The sequence below is a fragment of the Schistosoma mansoni genome, chromosome W, assembly GCF_000237925.1.
Source record: "Schistosoma mansoni strain Puerto Rico chromosome W, complete genome".
NCBI classification, from domain to species: domain Eukaryota; kingdom Metazoa; phylum Platyhelminthes; class Trematoda; order Strigeidida; family Schistosomatidae; genus Schistosoma; species Schistosoma mansoni.
This window is the reverse complement of record NC_031502.1, coordinates 37,628,313-37,641,938: the sequence shown is the minus strand read 5'-3', so window position 1 is coordinate 37,641,938 and position 13,626 is coordinate 37,628,313. Positions and strand designations below refer to the sequence as shown.

The 13,626-nt window shown below is 35.5% G+C and overlaps 1 protein-coding gene across 1 annotated transcript; it reads left to right on the top strand.

Moving 5' to 3' along the window:
• Positions 1-1,576: 1,576 nt before the first annotated feature.
• Smp_046160 (putative protein phosphatase inhibitor 2 (ipp-2)) lies at positions 1,577-6,922 on the top strand (the record flags this gene model as incomplete). Its single annotated transcript, XM_018789599.1, has 2 exons — positions 1,577-1,863; positions 6,623-6,922. Exons 1-2 carry the CDS (start codon positions 1,585-1,587, stop codon positions 6,920-6,922), a joined length of 579 nt encoding a protein of 192 aa, XP_018655025.1. The 5' UTR covers positions 1,577-1,584.
• Between the last annotated feature and the right edge of the window lie 6,704 nt (positions 6,923-13,626).

The window sequence follows — 13,626 nt, the reverse complement described above, 5'->3', positions numbered from 1 at the left end:
ACCCTAAAAAATTATGGAGTTTCTGATATGCGACAGTTTACGTGAATACTTACTATCCATAGACTTTTTTCATCCCAGCAGCACGGTTTCAGAAAAAGTCACTCTTCTATAACAAACCTGTTGATCATGGTGGATAGATAGACAACCATTCTCGATCGCAATGGGAAGGTGGACGTCATATACCTTGACTTCTCAAGAGCTTTTAATTGGGTCGATCACATATCTCTTATTAATGGGCTCAAACGATTAGGTATCAAATCATCATTAATTGATACCTTAATAGTTGGCTTTTTAAGGTCAGGGTTAACTTAACTTTTCCTCAGGCTATGGAATGTCCTAGTGGGGCCCCCAGAGTTCAGTAATAGGACCTCCTGTTTTCTTGATCTACGTAAACGGTCTTCCACCGTAGGTGTCGTCAGATTTATCACTCTTCACTGATTATGGGAAGCTTTAGATAAAAGTTTGCGACCAAAGGGATAAACTGACACTTCAGGAGGGTCTGACTCGTCTTCATAGTTGGGCAGATGATAACGAACTTACCTTCAACATTTCAAAGTGCAAAGTAATCTATCTGCGACACGTTGCAGACTATAGTTACAACTTAGGAAACTCCTCTCTAGAAGTATCCGAAGTCGAAAAAGATTTAGGAGTGTTGGTACCCTACGACTTGAAGTCGTATGCTGACTGTGACAAAAACGCCCTTCAAGCAAACCTTGCACTAGTAAATTTGAAGCTCATTTCTGGCCAGTTTGACGGTAGAACTTTCCACATAATCTTCAACAGTTTCATTCGTCCCCATTTATAGTACGGAAACATAGTATTTCCTCCCTCCCTCCAAAAAGGATAAGGATACTCTGGAACCTATCCGACGGCGAGCCACGAAATCAGTTTGAGGACTCAAATTCAAACCTTATGAAGAGCGCCTCCAATCACTTAACCTTTACCCGTTAGAGCATAGGAGTCTTAGAGGTGACTTTTAAATAACTTAAAGTATCCCTAACGCTTCTGGACATCCTCTTAAACATCTACTTAAGCTTAGTCACAATACTAACCTGAGGGGTAACACCTAGAAACTGGAGACCCAACATAGCAGAGCGGACTGTAGACACAACTTCCATTTCTTAAGAGTTGTCAAATACTGGAATTCACTGCCGGCTGAGCTAGTCCGAGCGACTTCCCAGGATTTCTTTAAGAGGAAACTTGATCTATACTTAAGGACTAAGGATAGCATATTATTATGATTTACCAGTTTCCTTTTTTCCTCTGTTATCGTTAATATATAGGTTCTTGCTTGAAAGTATTGATGATCCACTGCTACTAGACACGGAAGCCCGTTAAGCGAAAGCTTCTTCTATTCCGTCCACAACCATTTGAACCATTTGAAGAGAAATCTTGACATATTCTTGATGACTAAGGACGGCATCTCGCTATAATTTACCAACCTTTTCTCTTTTATCGTTAAGTATACCTAGGTACCTACCTGGAGGCATCGGTGATCCATTGCTACAAGATACGGTAGCCTGTTAAGCGTAATCTATTCCGTCCAGAACCTGAAACCATTTGAAAAGGTGCGCTACTTTCACGATGTCCAAGGCTGTGGAAGAAACAAAGGTTTCTAAAAGTATATTGAAGAAGTCCAGTGATCAGGGACCTCAGAAAAGCTTCCAGTGGGATGAATCAAATATTCTAGCTACTTATCATCCCGCAGACAAGACGTATGGTCATATGAAAATTGAAGAACCAAAAACACCATACGTTTTTGACTCTGAAGATGGTTCTGCCACCAATACTGGACCCTTATTTACTCCGGAAGATTTAGCGGCCAGGCTTTCTGCCGCTTCAAAGGATCCTGATCAGCAGCTGGTGAGTCTCACATTCATTTCTCTATTGTTTCGGAGTATTTTATAACTGTAAAAGCAATGTCTATATCACTATTCTGATATAGTTCATTTTTAAAGCGTATTCTGCGATGCCTTGGTTTTCTTCACTTCGGTTGAAATCCAGCACTTGTTAACTCATCATTCAATATGTATGGGATTTTCGCTGCTGGATCCAGCAGCGTATTTCCTATTCTCCCCATTTCCTGCGGAACTACACTCTTCATGTATATACCAAATATTATGTCCTTGTATCATGGATGGATTCTTAGTCTTTGCTTGTTTTCAGACATTCTTATTCATCGTTCAGGTTTCTTTTCACACAGTTCACTTCCCTTAATTAGTCTTTAATAAATTATTTTTAGTGGTATCAGTATAGACTCTATGGTCTTGGTATTCATTACCGCTTTTACCATATATTGTAACAATTTGTTCTAGGTACTCATTTACCGTTGTATTTCACTCCCCTCTAGTGGGGTAGTGATGACCCTAGGACGTGATCAGCCAGAAGTTTTAACTCAACGAGCTTGTCGTTGGTAAAAACTCTTCTGATAGCTTTCTATGTCCAGCAACATCTGGTCGTCTTTCCCCAATATGAGGAGCCATAAGATACAATATAACAATACTAAATGTACGATGGAACTTTTAACTCATAGTATTCTTCGTCAGCTTTTCATCTTTTCCAGCCGTCCTGGAAAGGAGAACAAATCAAAGTGCAGGTCAAAATACGCTCACACTTGTGTAGGGAAGCAGAAGGTGCGAAAAACCTGGTATATATGTGTACATATATCATGTTATAGCGTCGGAGATTTCTGTGTGAAAGGGTCTTTTGGGGTTTCTCGGAGAAAAATATATACATATATAAGCATACTAAAAGAGAACAATCTTTTTAACACAAAGCAAAAATACTCGACAAAATTATTACAGGGCGCAAGAAATAAAGTAAAATGTAACGTTATGCAATGTCCTACGTATAGTAGTCGTTTGAGTGCTTCGGAAATCTTATCGTTCTTCCAGAACTCGTTGTTTCTGACGGTTTTCGGATACCAGCGAAGTTGTTGTTTATCGGATGTTGCATCGTAATCATGAGGCTCACATCGCTCCATTGTACAGGAGGAGACTCAACATAATCTTCTTTTAGATATGCCTCATTAAGACGGTCAATGCTGATGTTATTGTTAGTTCATTGCTTATCGATGGTCTGATACTTAGGTTTGCGATGAAGGGCGTTCAAGGGCCCTCGTATGCCATTTCAAGAGATCGTTGTAGTAAGTTGTGACATACTAAAACGTGTGTACTTTGTTACAAGACAGGTTGGACGAAAACAGTCGACTGCGGTCGAGTGGAAACGGGTTTAACTAAACTCATGGCGTTTGTTTATCTGCTAGTGTATGACTTAAGACCCACATTCGTTAAAGAAGAAGTGAAATCCACAAATTCTTTTAATAGTTGGTGTCTTTCCGTAAACGAGTTGTGCCGCAGTTTATCCGATGTGAGCTAACAATAGTGGAAGGGCTTCAATCCAGTTCGGTTCTTTGTCAGCTGAAAATGAGGCTCTCAACTGTCGGTGAAATCGTCCTACCAACCCGTTGGCTTGAGTGGAAGGCGGTTGTTCGGAATCGTGTGATTTCTAGTAGTGTAGTAAGACAACAGAAAGTTCGATTTGGAACTGGCGTCCACGGTCTGTAGTGATGGCTGAAGGGCATACGAAGTCTACCACTCATCGTTTGACGGTGTGGACCACCGTATCGGCCGTGTTGTCCCTGATAGGTACTGCTGGCCGTCGTGTGATACGGTCCACACATGTCAGGGGGTGAAAGTATCCATTTGAATTTGGTAAGGGCCCCATCAAGTCAGGGTAAACATTGTTGAAACGTGCTTCACAGGTTGAGAAAGAACCTAAGGGACAATTATGTCTAATCATTTCAGATTTATAGCTGCTTACATAGGAGCGTACCTAGTGCCAATTTGTTTTCATAGTAATGGTTCTATTATTATCGGATAAGTTGTTTTTAAAGCCCTGAAGATCGTCTTCTTGCAAATCACTGTAGGCTACTTGCAGCAACAGCTTGTCATTGTTTTAATAGTTATTGTATCAAGATATTTAGATCGTCTAGTCTTTGTTATACTTTGTCAGTGTATATATATGGAGAAGGATCTCAGTAAAGAATGAAATACAATTTCCCCAGAAATTAGAAGCTAAGCGAAATAGAAAGATGAAAAATAGCCATAAATGACAGATAAGTGAGAGAAAACGGATGAATTTTCTCCATTTTAACAATTCCAAACCACAACTTTTTATCATGCATCCTCTCGAGTATCGTAGTCTCCAAGTATGCGTCACTGTACACAACTTAGGTCAGCAGTTAGTAGACTCATACACTTGTGGAATATCTTTCGCTTTTCTTTTTCCCAACATAATCCTACTTTAAGCATCATTACACTATGGATCGACATTCTCAACAGCTTAGTGCAGGTCTATATCATCACTTGACTTGTATTCAATGCCTCCACAACCCACATTTTGCATTGTAAGCAACCGTTATGTTTTTCGTCTTTAACTCGCTGACCGAGGACAAATGGATTAAATAAGATTGCGAATTGGAATGTATACTTAACTAATTGAATTAACTAACATTTACGGTAGTAATGAACACGATTAGACTGAAGTTTTCGTAGGATGAATAACAAATATATAGGTGGGTAGGCAAACAAATATATGTAAATTAAAATGGTATACATATAAGGTATTAGAATTAATAACACAACTGAGGACAAGTTTGGAATAAAGTAATGTATTAGTAAGTCACATCCTCCGTCAAATTTTCTATTATAAAATCAGCATACAGTTGTACGAATTTAACATGCTTGTGTTGAACACGAAAGCATTATGTCGGTCGGGAATAAGTGAGATATGTTACGAATGACTTTTCCTTGTTCCATCAGTGAAGCTATCGCACAAATATTCTCGATGCAGTCTATATGAGCAGTAGATATGTCTCCTCTTAAGTAGTATTCACATGAAATATGTACGCGTAAATGGTTTGCTTTATACCAACTGTTAAGTTGGGCTGATTCCTTCTTGTGAACAACTCTCAACATTCATTGCTATCTAACGAATCTGAAGAATTTTTTGATAAGTGAATGAGTAGGCGAAGTTTATTCGAAATTCATAATGTATCTGCGCCATACGTTTTGAACAATTTAACCACTCATATGCTTGTTTAGGCATTTATCAAAATTGGTGGTCAAGTAAACATAAAGTGATAATTATAAATAGGGAAGAGAAACAGTGCAATTTATAATAGAATAAGATGTCACACCACCCTAGTTTATTTATTTAAACACATAAATATTGGTACAAAGGGGTACCAGATATATACGCGCCGCACAAATCTCATTTGATTTGTGTGAGGGCTGTGATACTGCCCGGTTGCCCAAACCGAAGCAGGTGGTTTTCTTAGGGGGCCACACCCTGAGCCTTTGACCCAAAGGTCCGGTTCACAAGGCAGTGGAGCAACGTAAGGGGATTCAGTCCCATGGTAGCTGGTGACTAACGATAGGTTCATACTCCATTTGTTCCCTTAGGGTACTAAAGCCCATCTACACCATTAGTTTGGAATCAGGTTTTCCCAACTCCCCCAGGTGGACCCTCCGTCTCCACCAATCAGGTTAAAGCTCCGGAGTTTCGCTATTCGTCCTCTCAATTCCGTAAACAACAGTAATGCCACAAGAAGGCAGTGAGTAGGACTTCCCTGGCAGAGGCTATATACGCGTGGCTATGAGAGAATTTCGAGAAGAACTGACTGTTCCCACTCTCGGCCATACCAGGGCATTTGGGGGCCGTGTAGTAGTCAGAACACCTTATGTAGTCATGAATTTGTAGTTAATGCACTTGACTTCCAGTCAGTAAGTCGTACTATTAAACCGTGTCCCACCTTACTTTGAGTAACCGGTTAATATCACTAGTCACACAGTTTGTTTCAAAGCTTAGTGCATGAACTCACACTTGATAAAAAAGTAACGTAATATGTAATAATGGATTTCAGTGACTAAGCTTAAGTCTTCGTTTATACGGTATGCTAAGTAGCACGCTTCCTGAAAAAGCTAGTTGCAAGTTGACTACTTAAAATATTGTACTATTACGTCCTGAAATTTGTTTTAAGACAATCACTCTACTACAAAAAGTGCCTCTTGAATATCTTGAAAAATGATTGACTATATCAATAGGTTTTCTAATGTTATCAAGGTATGTTATGTGATGGCTTTTACTCGCCTGTTATTCATTTACAAAAATCGATTCCCATGATTTATCTATTAAAAACTAGATGCACTTTAGTTTCTTGCTGCAGATGAATACTTTTATTCTTATATGAGACGTAGTTAACTAAACCTTCAGTATGCCTACCGTATGATATTTATGTTCAGATAATTAGCACTAAATTTAATTATCAAACGTTGAAGTTGGTGCATGTATCAGTATTTGTATATTTATCTGAACACAAATATTGGTACAAATGTGCACCAAGTTAAATATAAACCACAAAAAAAGTGAGTGAAGTTGTAAAGTAATAGATGAACGAAGGTAAACAATTGATAACTACGTAATGTCCGAAACCATATGAATCAGAATGTGTCTATGATCTACATCTTTGTATTATTACACTGTTCTGTTTAAATTAATGACATGGAAATCCCCTCAATCTATGTATTACTTATTCCTAATTTAATTGTTTTAATCTTAGCCAAGTGCCACAAAACTCGACCAGGAGGAAGATGAACATCAGAGAAAATTTCGTGAAAAACGGAAGCAACATTACAACGAGTTTTTAGCCGTAAAGCTAGCTAAAGAAAGTCTACAAAATGATGATGAAGAAGGGGAAAATATTGAAAAAGAAGACGAAGATGAAGAAGTTGAACATAATGTTGAGCAGGCAATTATTAATGCACGATTAAATGCTGAGATTTCCCGTTTAAGTCGAAACACAGAGCAACCTATCCCTAGTATTTTGAGAAATCAGAATTCTTCAAGATCTCACCTATGAGATATTAAATATTTTCAAATTTTTATTTATATGTACAAATATTCGTTTACTTAGATCCAGTTCTCTCAGTTTTGGCCATTTCATGTTATGGTTACAATCCATGATGCAATTGTTTGGCGTTCCTTTATTCGACACTATTCATACTCTGTCTTAGAACTTATATGTTCTAAGCTACCGCCACGCAATTTAACTGATAAATTCAAACAGTTTACATAATATTTTTGTTTCAGAATCACAGGTCATCCCCATATTGTAAAATAAACTAATATAATACGAATCCTACTAATCACATTTGACTTTTTCATGATATGAACTTCTTTTTCGTAATGTTGGAACTTATACTTCAGAAAAGAATGGACAATTATTCAACTTCTGTAAGGCGAAATGGTATCCTGTTTATTAGAACAACTTAACCTTGCATTACTGTCGAATGTATGTGTATATTGAAGTCTATAAATGTCTTGTGGACATAGTAGAAATGCAAGTCTAGTTTCCATGAAAATACAAACGTACTGTACCACAAACATCAAACCTACTATTCTTTATATTATCGGTAAATAAGTGTGGATTTGTGCTTCAAATTTTGAAACTTATTGTACAGCGAAATTAATCGACATAGGCCTCGAACTTGCTACTCTGTAGCTTACGTTCGACTTTTTTCGACCACAGTACAGCTTAAGAAAAGCTACAGCATACTCCAAATAGAGCGAGTAGAGGAAACGACTGAAATATATTAGACTAATTGTTCATTATATGCATTTGTTAACTGTACAATCTTTAATATGAAAGATTCATCATCAGAGGGTATTACTTATTGTTCAGTTAAGAGACTATTTAAAGTTACACTTGTTAAGGTGCTGGAGAAAGCATTAACATTTTGTCATTCTGGGAATAATTAATTTCCTGAGACTTGAGCATATTTAAGCAACGTACTTGCTAAATGTAGGTATTCGTTTTGTCTTTTTTCAGCTTAAACTACTATGTTTGGAAAACATTTTATTTGCATAATTCACACATGATCCGTTAAACAGTCAAAGTCATCGTCTAAATCTAGGATTAATTCCGTAGGTTAAACAATATGATTGTATAGGATTAAGAATATTCACCTAGTCTCCTTTGCCAAATGTTTTTGAGTCATTAGTATCAACCGCTCTATTTAATAAAATTTCCATGGTTATGACAAAAGACCCTTAGCAAAAAATATAGATTATTGCGAGAATGCATGCCTTATATCCACTTAACCTTTTTATAATGCAATATTTTGTATTAGGTGATAAATATCTTCATCCATATATATATAGGTCCAGTTTTGTTCTTCTGGAATTTTCGTTGCACGATGAATTGTCATATAACAGTCGTTTCTCCAAAGGACGATGAAAAAAATTCACCAATGTTTCTACTTGAATTTTACGATATTTAGTTTCAGGATGGATCGTAAGGTTTATGCAAATACCGATAAATAAATACATGGGGTTGAGAAATATATTTTGTTAGTTAGAACAAATTTAAAGCGGTATAATGTAACTGCAATGTTTGTATTATTGTAAGATACACAGCATACAGGTAGCTCTGATGAAAATCACAAATTAATACGTCATCTAAATGCTGCCAATTAGTTAATTTATAGAATCTTACATCATTTCCTTCATCGGACTTTCTAGGAATAAATGGTTTGTCGGAAGTTCACAATATGTTATGTTAAATCAAAGTACTACCATATCCGACAAGTATTTAACTAATTTTTTTATAATAGTTTGACTGTATTGACACTTCACAATGATGAGAATAATACATTAAACAACCAAAGAGGAATAAAACCTGACAGAAATATTGATTTTCAGAACTAAGCGATAAACACATGACATTTTTGTGCATTATCATTGTTAATCATTTAAATATCTATCAGATTGCTTGTAAACCTATAACACTAATTCAGATGATAGGTATCAACATTCAAGGAATTAGTCGTTTAAAGATTATTGGTAGAAATGAAAATACCTATCCCCGAAATTAGTGTTTTAGGTTGACAAGGAGTGTGACATGTATGTACTCATCAATTTTGTCAATGCAGTGTCATTTGTGCATTTTATTATATTTTATTTTAAGGATTATCAGTCGTACAGTTTTATATTCTGCACAGAGACTGAATATATAAAAACAAATCGTGTTATTTGCACACTGTGTATCATTGACAAATATCACTATTGGCATTGATGATTAAACAGTCAAGATTTAAAATTGTCTTCATTGGTCGCAACAATAAATTGTGTCAGTCATGTAATATGCAATTAACGACTTATGCTTTCACTGAAGCAACTAGTTTACATTATTACACATTGTAACTATAATTTTCAGACAACCATAATGTCTTTGTTTCTTTGACAGTTCCAGTAAAATATGACACCCTGAAGATAAAGACAACCAACTGTATGCATGTAACTATGTAGTATAATCTTCAGGACGTCGGTAGGTGGTAATATGATCTTTAAAACCTTCCAGTTTAAGAAAAAATTTATACCAAGACTGTAATATGAGATAGTAAATGGAGAACTCTATGGGTTATATTAACAAACTATTTACATTTATTCCTTTAGCAAATGAATACTGTTACTGTTAACCTGTTTACGAGCTGCATGTTTAACTACTAGAATTAGAGCCACACTTCAGTCGTGTTGGGGATTAATAATTCTGCTCAGTTGCATTAATCGATGTTGATGAGTTGTACCTTGAATCTGAGAACTAATGATCAAAATCTGGATGTTTTAAACATTAAATCCCCTTTCCATCACTGTAAGTTCTGTACTCCAGCTATTTATTAGCCTTTTATTCATTCCCTTACTGGTATTTTGTAAAATCCTCCTTTATCAGATCATTTTTCATAAATTCTGTGACAAAATTCTAATTACTCTAGATAATACTAGATTTTCGATATAATTCTCGGCATAAATTGACACAAACTGATGAATATCTCGGAACTAGAAAATACTTCATAACTATTTTGTTGTAGTTCAGTGTCTCTAAGCATTTTATACCCAAGATACTATATGTAGATGACTTTTGGAATTCCATAGAACTGGCAAACATGATATCTACTAACTATCGAGTTGAGACCTAGTTTTACTCACAGTTATCAAAATCAGCAAAACTAACTACTACTAATTACTTGGTTTTAAGAAACATGTTCTATTGGCAGGACAAAGTGTGCTCTTTCCAATCACATATACGAACAATATCCGCCATGATTATCTTGAAGTGAATGCAAATATATCAATTTTAGAAACTAAGATAAATTCCACGGACGTTCAGTAATGACAATAACTTGAATATCATGTCAACTAGACGCCTTGATGGTTGCTCATTTGTTAAGAACTTATTTTTACCAACTGTTTGTTATCTTTTATCATTTCGCCCCCTACTCTTTATTTATGATTTCATATAAAGCATATAAAAACTGTCATGTCAAATGTGTTGTTTCTCTTGTCATTTCGAACTAAACTTTATTGATTACCGTACATAAAACTTGCCACCTGTCTGTTCCAGAAACGTTTTACAAAAATTGGTTTTAAGGGAAGCTGAATACGAAGCTTTTATATAGCGGAGGCTTTGGCAATCTATAAATTCAAGCCTTATCTTATGTTTAAAAAGTGATATGACTAATCCGCCTCTTATTTTGTAAGCTATTTTTCAATTGTGTTCGTGTTGTGGTTGTTCCATCCGCAAGTAAAACTTATGAGGAAAGAAATTAATGTCGATTTAAGGTAAATGTAAGGTCGACTTTCAGCACATTTTCGTTACATCACTTTATGGATTTTCTATATATTTTACCATAGTTTGTGTTTGGTGACAATTACGCAGTTCATTAATTCTAATCATTGCAACCTATGTATAATCGATCAACTTAAATATATTTTTAATTCTACTGGGAACATTATTAAATAAAGTTTCCATTATGAAATTCAGCTACTATCTGTAGTTAAAAAAAGATAGAATAAGTATTGTTTACTGTAGTTGGAGTTGTAAAATATTAGTTTGGTGCACGGACATTTCAGTTCATTGCTTTGTCTTTTTCCTAATTAATTGTCTTGTGAAAAAATCTTATTTTTTATAATTTTTTAACATACATTCATCTCTCCTCTACCTTCATATTTATCAGTATACGATTGTGGAGATTGCTGAGTTTTAATTTACTTCATGAACCGTTGGATGCCGGCTCAGTGGTCTAGAGGTCATGCGTTCGCGTGCAAGACCTAAGATGATGGGTTCGAGTCCCACGTGCGGAATTGTGGATGCACACTGATGAGTAGTCCCATACTAGAACGAATCGACCGTCCTGTGATTTCAGGTTTTCGGTAGTGGTCTAACATTGATCAATTCATGAACTCAATTAAAATTAATCATATTTGTCAAGTGGGAAATCTTTAAAAATTTTATTTTTTTGTCCCTGTTATCAGTGACTTAATTTCCGATTATACTATGAATTACTGTGAAAAAAATTATTATAAATACAAATGTATAGCTTAGTTAAACTATATTATTGAAAAGGAAATTCTTCTGATCCATGACCTTTACTTCTTATTCAATTAACAGTATAAGTTTCGTTCGCTATTTTGAAAAAAATTAGTTTATTGACATACTTTAATGTCTATCTAAAAAGTGGCCTATATGATTTCTTACATTATGAATTAATGGCATGGTCGAAAAGTCATGTCATTGATTCTCGCTCATATTTTACATGTTGTCGCGGATTTTTAATGTCGTTTTTTATCGGCTAATCACAGCATTTTTCCGTCACATGTTAATTTTTGTAATATTTATGCGTATTACATGGCGTTTATTGCAGTCTATTGGTTGCCTGACCTATTTGGAGCTGACAACCTGGATGAATGTTTAGTCAGCCTAATTTGGTAATTTGTAATAATGCAAACTCAGGCAAGTGAAGTTCATCATTTATCAAGTCAAAAGTTGGACCGAAATTATAGTTTCAAGCAAAAACAAGCTGTAAAATAATTTACATATGACTCACCTCCCTTATTATGGTAGTGATGATCATGGGTGTTGGTAGTTGTTTATAAATTGTAATTGAAGAAATCGAGAGTCAAACTATTCATGAATCTTGTAATGGTTATAATGATCATTCCATGCGACGTTTCTAATGGGAGTTGGTTTTTCTATTGCAGGGCAACAAAGAGTAAACGCACTGAACGAGCAAAACAATGCATAAAACTATTTTGTAGTAGTAAACCTGATATTCGTGTAACCCAAAAGACAACCAACCGACCCTCAACAACTAGCATACGGAATGACCGCCTCGTGACAGGCCGTTCAAGGTCGCTAAAACGAAATGGCGGGCAGGTTTGAAAACGCACTGACTTATTTACCTTGCCTGAAATAATAGTCACTTCAAAAATATTACGTTTGCTAACAGCGTCGTTAATTTTTATCACATAAATGAATTTAGTGAGCAGTTAACACACAAATCTTCATAATTCTAGCACGATAACCTAGATCACAACTCAAAAAACTTCCATATGAATTAGCATACAATGTATTATAGATGAACGTAATCTGGCTCTGTTAAAAAAATGACCTTTATTTCCATTAAAAAGGCGGGGGTATGAAATTTTAGGTGATTAAAATAATATAAGGAGCAACAGTGGGTCTGATGAGATGTGTCAGTTGACCATCATCTGCTTGTCTGTTTGTATACATTCACTGTAGGTGATTTGGTGAGCGATCACTGACTAGATCGATTCGAGTGCGAATCACGTATGAAGTTGATAGATTTCCAATCGTCTGTGACATGTCATCACATCTTGAGCAGTAATTATATGACTGTGTCAATTATTTGTTAGTTATATCCGTTGACCATCGATGCTTGATTGTAAGAAATGGTAGGTGTGTGTTCACACGGTAGACTATTGGGAAATAGGTGAAATGGTGAAATACCATTCAAATATTACTACTAATACTTCTACAACTACCGCTTTCATTATTACTACTATAACTGCTACGAATAATATTACTATTATTACTACAAATGATACTGATATTACTAATAATAATTCAACCTCAAATTCAAATCCAAATTCCAATATTACTGGCAGTGCTAATGCTAGCATTACTACCATTATTATTGTTGTATTATTCTTATTATTATTGTTATTATTATTATTATTATTATTATCATTATTTTATCATTATTATTATTATTATTGTTTCCATCTTTATTATGAATAATAATACCACTACTTATACTACTTCTAATATTATTATTACTAATACTAATGCTAATACTATTACTACTAATACTGCTACCAATACTTCTACTACTAGTGCGACAATTCTGATTGTTAATCTGACTGTGGGTTGAATATATCGAGATTAGTGTATTCATGTAACGTTTGGATTTATTTCCGGTGTCGAATAGATCCTCATCATGAGTGTTTGCGTTCACAATACGCTTCGTGGAATTCGGGATTTGAGCACGAGGTACAGGTGAGTTGAGCATTCGGCATACATGACAGTAGTTCGATACAGTCAGACGATGTTGTCAGTGGGACTAAGAAAGGGAGTGTGACTGGTCGGTGTTGTGAATTAGACGAAGTCTCGAAGTGACACGTAACGGAGTGAGAACGTGTAGAGTGTGACGTGGTGGTGTTGTTGATTGGCTGTGATTGTGTGGTTGTGGTAGTATGTATGTGATA